At 54.4% G+C, this 12500-nt stretch overlaps 2 protein-coding genes across 3 annotated transcripts in view; both read right to left on the reverse strand.

Annotated features, from left to right (window-relative positions):
• irs4b (insulin receptor substrate 4b) overlaps positions 1-4651 on the reverse strand; it is a 10765-nt gene extending 6114 nt beyond the window's left edge. The window contains exons 1-2 of one of the 2 annotated variants that reach the window (XM_084452326.1): positions 4485-4651; positions 218-4378 (exon numbers count right to left, since the gene is read on the reverse strand). In XM_084452326.1, the coding sequence (XP_084308452.1) occupies positions 218-4346 (4129 nt within the window). In that variant the 5' untranslated portion in view covers positions 4347-4378; positions 4485-4651. Of the gene's footprint in view, positions 1-217 lie in introns of both variants that reach the window. The other variant, XM_084452325.1, reaches the window with a different exon arrangement.
• Positions 4652-10629: 5978 nt separating this feature from the next.
• Positions 10630-12500, reverse strand: part of gc2 (guanylyl cyclase 2) — a gene marked incomplete at both ends in the record, with an annotated part of 13972 nt that continues 12101 nt past the window's right edge. Inside the window, 4 exons of the mRNA XM_084451616.1 lie at positions 10630-10723; positions 11047-11132; positions 12007-12101; positions 12339-12437. Of these exons, the coding sequence (XP_084307742.1) occupies positions 10630-10723; positions 11047-11132; positions 12007-12101; positions 12339-12437 (374 nt within the window). The remainder of the gene's footprint in view (positions 10724-11046; positions 11133-12006; positions 12102-12338; positions 12438-12500) is intronic.

The raw sequence follows: 12500 nt of genomic DNA on the forward strand, positions 1-12500 counted from the left end.
AGACGACTCAGATCTTCATTGGCTTTTCACGATTACGACCACACGCGCACTGAGACACATGTAAACACACACACACACACACACACGTACACACACAACAGAGCTCTCGCCAACACACACACACCTGCGTGGTTGCAGGCACACGCACGTCACAAAGATCTCACGCGCACGCACACACACACACACACACACACACACAGCCCTCTCTCCGTCTCACCTGTAGACGTGGCCGTCACCCCCTCTGATTTGGTGAAGTCGATGCTGGCGTACGCCCCGTTCTCCGGGAAGGGCACGGTCCCCCCGGTCGGCGAGCCTGTCCTCGCGCCCCCGGCGCCGCCGGCTCCCGCCGTCGCCACCGCCGCCGCCGCCGTCACGGTCGTCTCCTCCCTCAGCTCCAGGGCGATGTAGTTGAGCCCGTTCTGGTAGCCGGGCGGCGACGCGTTCCGGCACGTTCTTCCGCCGCCGCCCCCGGAGGAGGAGGAGGACCCCGGGCCGGCCGGAGCGGCGCCCGCGTCGGAGGCCCCCAGCTGGGGGTGGCGGGGGACGCCGGAGTCCCCCGGGCCCTCCACGCACATCCAGACGCTGTCAAAGGAGCCGGACCCCGACCCAGAGCCGGGCCAGCGGGAGCCCTCAGGGCGGTGGGCTCCGTTGGGGGCGGCGGAGGAGAAGGAGGAGGAGGTGGTGGTGGTGGTGGCGGTCGAGGAGAAGGTCTCGGAGCTGTGTCTCCTCCTCCCCTGGGGGTCGGCCCTCACCACGCGGGGGGCCTCGGGCTGGGGGGCGGCGGAGGAGGAGGAGGTGGCGGAGGAGGCGGGGGGCAAGGCGGGCGGGCCGTAGCGCCCCTCCATCACGCACAGGTGCTGCAGCAGGGCAGTGGGGCTCCCCCGGGCCCCGTCGGCGACCCCGGCCAGGCCGAAGGTCATGTCGGTGTAGTCGTCGGCGCCGCCGCCCGTTTTCCAGTGGGCCCCGGGGCCCCCAGAGGAGGCGGCGGATGCGGCCACGCCCGAGGCCAGGGGCCGGATGTAGCTGGGAGGGTTCCAGGGGGCCACCAGGGAGGGCCTGGGACTCTGGCTCTTAACGGGGCCCACCTCCACGCTCATGTAGTCCTGGTGAGGGGCCTGGGGCTGGGGCTGGGGAGGGGAGAAGCGCGGGTCCCCGCACCCCAGCGAGGGCGCGCCGTCGTGGGCAGAGAGGGGGCAGGAGGAGGAGGAGGAGGAGGAGGGGGCCGGGTAGCGGTCGCCGAACTCGATGTTGATGTACTCGCCGGGGCTGGAGGGGCCGTCGGTCGGCGCCGGGACGCCGGGGGCGGGCGACTCGTCGGCGCGGAAGGACCCGTGGAAGCTCCGCCTGCCGAGGGGGAGGCGGTTGGGGCGCACTGCCCGCCGGTCGGCTTCGGTGACGTGCTGCGCCCCGTACGGGGGCGGGGGGTGAGAGGGAGGGGTGTTGTTGACCCCGCCCCCCGCTCCTCCTCCTCCTCTCCTCTCGGGGGTGGAGGAGCAGGCAGAGGAGGAGGAGGCGACGGAGGAGTAGACGGGCTTGGCCGGGGAGCTCATGGGGACGTACTCGTCGCGGCCCGCCTCCTCCCGCCCCCTGGCGGGCGGGGCCTTGTAGGAGCGCGGGAGGGAGAAGTAGGGGCTATAGGACTTATCCGGGGTGCTCAATGCATAGTAGCCCTCGTTGGAGACCTTCCTCCCTCCTACTCCTCCTCCTCCTCCTCCGCTGCACGACATGTCCATGTACTCGCCGTTCTCCGGGCGTTCGCCGTCGCCGCCGAGACCCCCGGCCACGCCGCCGCCGCCACGGGGGCTGGGGGAGGCCTGGACCGGGGACGAGGAGCTACCGCCGCCTCCTCCTCCTCCTCCCGGCAGCATCATCATGTAGCCGTGGGAGTCCGCTGCGGCTGGCGCTGCCGCCGCCGCCGCCCGGGGGAGGGGCTGGGGGTGTCGCTGGGCGATGGCGGGGCTGTGAAGCAGCAGGGGGGAGGGTGGGTGGGGCAGGTGCTGGTGGGAGGAGCCAGGTTGCATAGGCACGTAGTCGGGGGGCGTGTCCCTCGGCGAGGCGGCCACGCCGCACATCATGGGCATGTAGCCGCTGTCCTCCTTGGCCGAGGAGGAGGAGGCGGCGAGCGGGGGGCCGTCGGCGTGCGGCCGTCCAGGGGGGCGCCCCTGGCTGTGCTCGGAGCAGGAGCTGTAGTCGGAGCGCAGCGAGGAAGAGGAGGACGAAGGGGGCCGGCCCAGAGAGAGCCCGCCCTCCGCCGCCGCCAACGCGCCTCCCTCGTCCTGGGCGGAGAAGGCGGTCTGGGTCATCTTCTGGTAGACCGCCACGCCGCCGCCGCCCGCCGCGGGCCGGGAGAAGGAGTGCGTCCGCCTCCGCAGGGACGAGGAGCGCTCGTCGTCCGCAGCGGTCTCGTCGCCGCCGCCGTAGCTCGTCCCGGGGCCGCCGACGCCGAAGACCTCGCGGTGCCAGCCCATCGCCATGTAGTCGCTCAGGCAGTTCTCCTCGCGGATCGGCGGCGTGTTGCCCAGCGAGTCCGGCGTGCCGGAGCGCACGCGGAAGTAGCGGAAGTCGCCGGGGCTCGAGCCGTACTCGTCCGACGAGTTGAAGCCGCCGTCGGATGGCGAGCCGCAGATGGAGGCGGAGCTTGGGCGCGTCAGCGTGTCCGACACCGAGCCGTGGCCGCTGCTGCTGGACACGCTGACCGGGCTGGTGGTCGACGGGAAGTGAGAGACCGGCAGCGAGGCGGAGCGGGCGTGGTAGGCGGCGCCCGGCGGCGCCCGCGCGTAACGCCCGCCAGCGGTGGCGGAGCTCCCGGCGCTCCCCGCCCCGCCGCCGCCGGGGCCGCCGCCGCTTTCCTGGCGGCCCAAGTGGATCCGGGCGGAGTTGAGGTGGACGAGGCTTCCCGTGACGGAGCGGAACGGCCGGTTCATCGTGCCCTCGCCCTCGCTGGACGTGCGGAAGCGGTAGCCGCTGGCGCCGGAGCTCTTGCTCGACGGCGGCGTGCCGACCACCGACTCGGTCCGCGAGCGGCGCTGGAGGCCCGTCTGGCTGGGCGGCAGGTTGCCCAGGTGGCGCCGGGTGGTGATGAAGGCGATGGGGTTGGAGCCCGACGATTGGCTCTTGCTCCTCGGGCGGAACTCGGCGAAGGCCTTCAACGCCTTCATGGTCTCCAGGATGGTCTCGTGCATGCTCTGGGCCACGACCGAGTCGTCCACCTGCATCCAGATCTCGCCGGGGCCGATGGACGACGAGCGGCCCACCTCGATGAAGAAGAAGCTCTCCGAGTGGCCGCAGCGCCGGATGTTCATCAGCTGCAGGTTGACGCACGGCGTCTCCGAGTTGAGCTTGACCAGGTGGATGGTTTTCGTGGAGAGGCACAGGCGGTACACGCCCGTGAGGTTCTTGGTCTGGCCGAGTCCCTTGGGCTTCACGTTCACCTGCCACACCTCCTTGAAGACCGTACCGGGTGTGACGGTGCCGTAACCGTCGTCCAGGTCGTCGGAGTCCAGGTGGCCCCGTTTCCCCTCGCTCATCAGTTCGCTGAGTGCTACGTACCAGTCCTCCTGCTCCTGTTCGTTTTCCGCCACTATAGCAAAGTACTCGTCCTTAGTGTACAGCGCAATGAGGTGTTTGTTTTTTGAATCCGCCCTTTTGTTCACGGTGAAGCACTGGTAGAGGTAAATAACCCGTTTCGGGGGAGAAGGGGCGACCGCGCCGCTAGCTGCGGCCGCGGCGGCGGACCGCATACAATTCCGGAATTTCTTCTCGCTGTCATAGTATTCCAGCCGGCTGGGGCCTAGGTGGCTCGCAGCGCGCAGCACGAAGAACCTCTTGTGTCCGTGCTTCTGTTTTCTCAGGTAGCCACACTTCCTAATATCGTCCACAACGTCTGAGGTAGAGACGCTGACGCTAGCACTAGCGGCTATCGAAGCGGCGCCGCTCAGGGACGCGGCGTATGCATGGCTAGTAGTAGCAATAGCGGCAGCGGCAGCGGCAGCGGCAGCAGCGGGGTCCTCATGTACCAGGTTCAAAGACGAAGACGAGGCTTTCCTTACCGGGGACTCCTGGATGTGTTCGCCGGACAGATGCTGCTGCTGGGCGGCTTGGTAGAGGTGAGCTAGCGGGTGCTGTTGATCCTTTGGCTGGGTGGTCTGAGGATGGTGAAGGTGGCCGCTGTGGTGATGATGGTGGTGATTCGAGGGCGGCAAGTGTTGATGGAAACGGGAGCCGCCGCCACCGCCGCCGATATTAATTAACGGGGAAGGGGGTTCCCCGACCGAGGTGTCGCCGTTGGCCGTTGCGGCGGCTGGTTTCGTCCCGATGGCCCTCTGCTGCGTGTCCAGCATTAACATCGCGCCTCTGCTTTCCTGGTAATTCGTGAAATCTGCCATTAGAGAGCACAATCAAAGGTCAGTCTACCTAAGCGGCCGTGTGGACCCAGACCCCATTCTTGTTTTGGGAGTCGAAGCTCCGAGTCCTGCTGCACGTACGTTGGTAAAATCCAAACAATCCCTTATTCCCGTTACAAGGGGCCCGGTCCGGGCCTTCTCGCGGTAAAAACCGGTAATCCAATCTGGGCTTTTACGAAATAAAGTCCGCCGTTTGCAACATGACCACGTTCACCCCCGTTTCTATAATCGGTAGAAGCCAAGCTAGCTAGCTGACTATCAAGCTGTCCCCGTCTCCCTCTCTGTACACAGCTCTACAGACGACCAGAGCACAAACAACACGTGACCCGTGCGTCAGCGACCAGCGGGAGGAACAAAGAGCCAGACGGCGATCCCCATTGGCCGAGAGGCGTGATTGACGCCCGGTGACAGGCGCCCGCACCAACCGTCGCGGGCCGTGAGTGTTTTACGTCAATGCGATTGAGCAATCGCGTTGCACGGAGTTTCACTGGAGTCCGAGGAGGGCGGGTACGTTTCGACTCGGATTGACGGTAGACGAAACCAATCACGAGCAGGATAGCGGTAGGCGTTCGTTTATCATAACCCTCTGATTGTTCGATTCTTTTGATTGACATCAGTGTTCGGCCGCATGGGCTATTGGCTGTGCTGTTTTGGTCTGGTACGAAGGTGAACCCCTCTCCCATAAGTTTTGGAGTAGAGTGAGAAGTGAGGGTACATAGCGCTGAACCGGGGACCGGTTGTTTGCTCCCACGGGGTTATGTTAGTATTTAGAGGGGGTAAACTGATGCTTGATCTGCAGACTAGCTACAGAGACAAGACTAGCTCGTAGCCTGTATGTCTGTATGTCATGACACAATTCTATGCCCCCTTCCTCAAAGCCACCTGTTGTTTCAGGAGCAAACAGTTGTTTCAAAAAGGTCAAAAGTTGTTTCAGGACATACAGATATATACCTAGCTATAGACATATATAGCTATATATCTGTTTGTCCTGAAACAACTATGCCCTCCCCCTCCCAAAAGGACGAGAGAGAGAGCGAGAGAGAGAGAGAGAGAGCGAGAGACAGACAGACAGACAGACAGACAGACAGACAGACAGACAGACAGACAGACAGACAGACAGACAGTGTTTGTGTGTGCATTGGATAAAGGTGTTGGCTAGTCACACTGACCTCAGAACTGATCGTGACACACACAGACACACACACAAACAACAAGGCCATGCCTGGTCATGATATGCATCATTAACCCCGACTATGTGACTGTGTGTGTGTGCGCGTGCGTGTGTCTCTTGTTAATGTGCTGTGATGTTCCAACAATTATTTACTCATCCCGTCTAGTCAGACTGGTCACAGAGGTCACGTGGGCGCAGTACAATGTTATGATCATTCTGCATTCCACAATCTCATTTTTGTCTGGCACTGTTTTATTATATTTAAGAATGTGCATATTGCCTCACTATTTCTTGTCTTTCGACATCATGTACAGTAGCCTAGGTTAATTCCCATGAAGTTATTCGGTCAGTGGAAGGATTTGAGACCGTATCTCATTATAACCAATTTCTGATGCTGATAACCCCAACGATACAGCATTTATCATTTGATGTAGGAAATTATTATTTTGTTAGCTGGCAAATGTGATTCAATTAAAACAACTGTCCATTCAATGCGCGATAGAGAGACTAGTGTTCTCAGGTGCAATGGTTATTACAAAAGTGAGATTCTGATATGAGAACAGAGCCCTCTGCTGGGCGTGACAGGACATTACACCAGGCCTACCTCCACAACTGATCTGTCCAACGATCCCTATTAACTTCTATGAGAGAAACATCTTCAACTGGAGGGGGGAAAGTGTGTATTTGTTTTAGTTGGATGCTCAGACATCCAGGTTTTTGAGTAATAATGCATTGTAGTAGCCTAAGTGGATATGATTTACACTTGCTAACATGATCCAGCTAAGCCTGGAGATGGGAATGCTTCTAAGGGTTTTGTCTACTTATGTAGACTATACACATATCTACGGCCCTTTGCCACACACACACACACACACACACACACGCACGCACACACACACACACACACACACGCACGCACACACACACAGACACACACACACACGCACACACACACACACACACACACACACACACACACACACACACACACACACACACACACACACACACACACACACAGCTTTTACCCCTAAACCCTGCAGATTACATAATAAATCCCCTGTAGCAGCTAGCGACAGCAGAGGCCCTCGACTCATCTGCAGCCTGGTGCCGTCCTCGTCCCCACCAGATCACACGCGACCTCACATAGCCTACATGTCCTAATGGACGCAAGGTGCAGTGAGGTGCTACGGTGCGCTGTTCAGCAGGCTACACGACTGGAATGATTTGGTTGGGTTACAGTGTGCTGTTCAATTCGGGACTGAATGATTGGCTGGATTATACATTGTGCTCTTTAAGATGAATTCATTATTTGGAACACAGACGGTAGAAATATAGCACATACTAATAGTTCTATTATAGTCGCCGTATTCCGTTCTAGACTTTCTGTAGCCTATATCTAGCGGAAGCCTCCCTAACATCTCGTTCAGCTGAGAACCTGTTACTAAACGCACACACGCTCGCACGCACACACACACAAACACACACACGCACGCACAGCAATGCACATTTGCACCTGCACGCACTATGCACACTGGAGTATATTACATCGTATTGCACAGTTTTTATTACTATTGTATTGATTTTTTTTATTACTATTTATCCTGCATTTTACTATTTTTATTTACATTATCTTGTGTTATTAATCTGCTGCTGTTGTGAGGTTGAGGAGACAGAACCCTGATAATTTTACTGCCCGGAACAATGGATGTAATAATAACAAAAATGGAATCCGAGCCTGATGCATTGGTTTGCCATGTACACACATAGCCAACACACAGATCTGAAACGACCACCCGTGGTATTGCAAGTGAACAATTCCTAGACTGTCCCTGTCCATTACATATTCCACTCAGTTCGTCTGTGGGGGCGTGTGTGATAATCCACCAGGGCCGTAGTCTACAGTACCTATGAGCAGATTTAAAGAGGGATTATAATCTGGTTACGAGTGACCCCTCCGACAATGTCCTTCTAGGAGGCAGGCTGGTGGCCGACTGGATGGCTGGCTGGCTGTTTAGCTGGCCGGCTAGTTGACTAGTTCCTCGGGATAATCCCAGCAGACATCCAGGTCACCATCTGGTGAGAGTACCAGAGAGATGCAGCAGAGGGCGCTGTTGGCTGCTGTAAAACACAGACGGACCACAACAGAAGGTTTATGTGTCTGAAATACCAGCACAGTTCTTGCTACTAACCCTTGGGCATAAAAAAGTGATGTTGTAGGTAAGGATAGGATATCATGATGTTGGAACCAGAAAACAAGTTAAGCACAGTTACAGCTAAACGAACAGACCACTTATTCTATTATCTGTCTTTCCAAATGAGAATATATGATACCTGTGTGCTCTAGTATAGATTGTTTATTTTAATAGTCCAACTCTACGTCACCTCTACTGTCATCGTTATCATATTCACTCCTTTGAGGAGAGTTTGTGACCTGTCTATCATAAAGCCATGACTGTACAATGGCAAAATTACTACAGTGACTTATGACAGTGAACACTAACAATCTAGATTTATACAAGGTAGCTCATAAAGATAGTACACATACATACACCATAAATACAACAATATCCACCTGAATTAGTTATATGGCCGATTATATGAATATGGTGAGAAGGAAACACACTGAAACACATTAGAACAGCGTTTTGAACAGAGATGTTTGTACCTGTCGGAAGATCCTATGATGTTTTTTAGCCTCTCTTACTCTGAAATGTAATTTAATGTAATGTATTGCTTTATAAATGTTCTTAGCCGGTAGACAAACATACTCCTGGAGCTTGCTCGATCACCTTGTTGAGAGGGGTCAGGGAAGAATTTTTACAGCTCACTTATCTGGCCCCCGGGTGATTACTGTTTTTTTGCTTCCCTCTGGAATATGTAGAGAGTGGGTCGTCTGCCCACCTCCCTTGTTCTCTGTAAAGCGCATTGTGTTGCCTCTGGGTATGAAATGCGCTATACAAATAAAGCTTTGATTGATTGATTGATTGATTGATTGAAGATCCCCCCTGGGAGTTATCTAAACGGGTTAGCCGCTACAGTAGCTGGACTAAATTACATTTGAGACAAAAAGCATTCTTCCTCAGAGTGAGCAAAGCCTCTGTAATACCCCATGAAGAAGCAAAGACAGAACATTAAAACACAGCCCCTTGTCCATGCAACAGCAGTCACTGGTTGCGAATGGACGCCGTTGTCTTAAAGTGAAGACTATCAGCATTAGGGTTAACAGCGCGATGTTGCAACACACAGACCAGCGCAGACGTTAGTCCAGGGTGGACAGATCAACACAATAACAACCACTGTGTCCAGTCAGCCGACATATGACCACACAACATGCTGATTGGACAAATATGTACATCTGGTAATGTTACAGAAGGAGGAGGAGGAGGAGGAGAGGAGGAAGTGAAAGGAGGAGATATAATGGACGGAGGGAAGGAGGGAGGATGGAGGAGAGGCCAGGAGGAGGGAGGGAGGGAGGGAGGGAGGGAGGGAGGGAGGAGGAGACGCAAAGTTAGGTAACAGGCGGAGGGGGAGAGGGGCAGGCTTCTCCGCGCGTCTCTGTGGACAGGCCCGATCCTCTGCTTGCTGACTCATGGATGATTCATGTGACCCCCCCCCCCCCCCCTCATATCCCCCTCTCATCCCCTCTCATCCCCCTCTCCTCTGTCTGAACAGCTCTCACACAAGCCTTGGTAATCTGGCAAAGTCCTGCACAGGAGACAATCTCCCTTTTCCCATCCCCCTTTCCACCTCTCTATCTCTCCCTCTCTCATCTCTCTTTCTCTCTCTCCCCCGCTCTTCTACCCCCCACCCTCTCCTCTCTCTCTCTCTCTCTCTCTTTCTCTCTCAAAAGAAGACCTCGATGTTTAGTTCTGTCCGTTCAACAGTCTAATTTCACTCGTTGGCCATGGTCAATCAGTCACGCATTCCATTGCCTGGTCTCTCCATCTCTCTCTCTCTCTCTCTCTCTCTCTCTCTCTGTCTCTCTCATTCACCACAACTCCCATAATGTCCCAGGATGATGATGATGATTGATAATGATGATGATGATGAAGGTCAGTGGAGGTCCATCATAATGTTCCTCTCCAGCACAGAGCTGCTGCTGATGAAGACAAGGATGATGATGATGATAAAGTCCACCAGTCCACCACCACTGTGATAAAGACGAATAAGGTGACGATGATGATGATGAATATGATGAAGGTCATCAGGACGTTGCCCTCGTCCGCCAGGGTGAGCTAGCTGGCCAGCGTGTCCGACGTGGGAGATGTTCCTCGCCGCCTTGCGGAGGACCGACGTCCTGATTGGACATCTGCGTCCTGAAACACAGACGGCACAGACCAGAGGCCAGGTCATCCCAGCATGCACCTGGCTGCTCCTCTGCGCAGAAACAACAGGAAGCAGCCTCTTCATGGGCTGTCTGGGGGATGACAGGAGGGTCCAGATTTTTGTTGGAGCGAATTTCTACAATGTTCCAGCGGACTGTTGGGATGGATGCGTTCTCAGAGTTCAAGCTCCAGAATTCGGGGTTATGACTACTGACAGATATTTGGCAGTGAGTTTTCACACAAAAAAAACACACAATAGTTGTATAACACGCTGTATTATATACCTGTTCACTATGTAAATGTTTAAACATTACCTTATGTTAATTATCATAACCTTACCTTGAGTTGATGATCATAACATAACTTTGTGTTGATGTTCATAACATTGCCTTATGTTGATATTCATAACATTACCTTATGTTGATGATCATAACATAACCTTGTATTGATGATCATAACATAACGTTGTGTTGATGATCATAACATAACCTTGTGTTGATGATCATAACATAACCTTGTGTTGATGATCATAACATTACCTTGTGTTGATGATCATAACATAACCTTGTGTTGATGATCATAACATAACCTTGTGTTGATGATCATAACATTACCTTGTGTTGATGATCATAACATTACCTTGTGTTGATGATCATAACATTACCTTGTGTTGATGATCATAACATAACCTTGTGTTGATGATCATAACATTACCATATGCTGATGATCATTTGTTCTTCTTGGCCAGCTGTTTCTGCTGCTCAGCCTTCCGCCTCTTGAACTGGGCGATCTCCTCCATCTGCAGCCCATGGCCCTTTTGCCTGTGGAGACCAATCATCGAGAGGCACGGTCAACACACACACACACGCACACACACACACACACACACACACAAACACACACACAAACACACACACACCCGCAAACACATGCATCTGATGTACAAACACGCGACAACCTCTCATAAACATGGCTTCAGCCGGCTACACCCCGCGAAGAGCTAGTCGATGGCGTGATGGGCGGTAGTTATACTGAGGAGTGAGTTTAACGAATCCAACTCGGTTACACACACGCGCACACACACACACACACACACACACACACACACACACACACACACACACGGGAGGGGGTTACTCCTTACCCTGGCTTGAGCTCAGGAGGAATGGGGAGGGGCTTGTCGAAGCCGTCCTTCCCTATCAGCCAATAGGTCTCCTCCGTCCCCTTACCCTGGAGAGAGAGAGGGATGGAGAGAGGGAAGGGGGGAGAAAGAGAGGGAGATGGAGAGAGAGTTGAGGGGAAGAGATGAAGGAAGAGAACCAAATCCCAGTAAACAGAATGACAGCCTGTGCATTGAACTGTAGTATTTTATTTATTTATTTTTTAATTAAACCTTTATTTATGCTCAAGAGGCACTGAGGTTGCCCTCATTTACAGTGACGACGAGCGAATAATACCCAAACGAAGCAATTCACTTGATCGTGTGGAATAGCTCCCATTGTTCCAAGACAACATCTGTGAGAGGTAAGAGGGGTGTTTTCCAGTAAGAGTTTTAAAGATAAATAAATACCAATGTTTTTTTCGTCTCTTTGTAAGAGAAGGCCATCCAACCATATCATAAAGTGCACAGTGATGAGTGTCATATTTAGCACTGTAATAAATCTAATAGCAGAATGATAGACTGAATCCAGAGGCTTTAAGGTTCATTCCTATACACAACATCATCATAATAGTAGACTGATAGGAACACTGCCCCCAGAACCCTTTTTCTACAGCCTAAGAGGAAACTGGACCTGTTTCTGTACAAGAAGCTGATTTTCTGCCGTAGCTTGGAGGCAAGGTTATCAATATGGAATTTAAAAGTATTTCCTGGCCTCCTTCCACTCCTCCTTCTACTTCAATGTTATCCTCTGCAACGACTCCACCACCCCCCCTCTCTCCCTCTCTCTCTCTTTCTCTCTCTCTATCTCTCTCTCTCCCTCCCTCTCTCTCTCTCTCTCTCTCTCTCCCTCTCCCCCCCCCCCTCTCTCTCTCTCTCTCTCTTTCTCTCTCCCCCTCTTTCTCTCTCCCCCTCTCTCTCTCTCCCTCTCTCTCTCTCTCATACCTTCTGCTCCATCTTGCCTCTCAGCTGGAATTTGTATCCAACCTTCAGGTCTAGCAGGATCTTCACCGTGCTCTGGTGGACGTGGATCCTGTAGGCTGCACACACACACACACACACACACACACACACACACGCACACACACGCGCACGCAAACACACGGGCACACACACACAGGCACACATACACAGGCACACACACACACACACACACACACACAGGCACACACACACATACACAGGCACACGCACACACACACACACACCAACAAACGTTAGAGGAATATCAGTGAAGTGGACTAGATCCGAAGTGTTGAGTGGAGGTTGTAACGTACGCATGCCTGAAGACTCCATTCGAGAGGCGGTGTTGACTGTGTCTCCAAACAGACAGTACCTGGGCATGGTCAGGCCTACCACACCTGCTACACACGGACCTGCAGGACACACACACACACACACACACATATACACACCATCATTCTTTGTATATACTATAT

The sequence above is a fragment of the Borostomias antarcticus genome (assembly GCF_949987555.1).
Source record: "Borostomias antarcticus genome assembly, chromosome: 17".
Taxonomy (NCBI): domain Eukaryota; kingdom Metazoa; phylum Chordata; class Actinopteri; order Stomiiformes; family Stomiidae; genus Borostomias; species Borostomias antarcticus.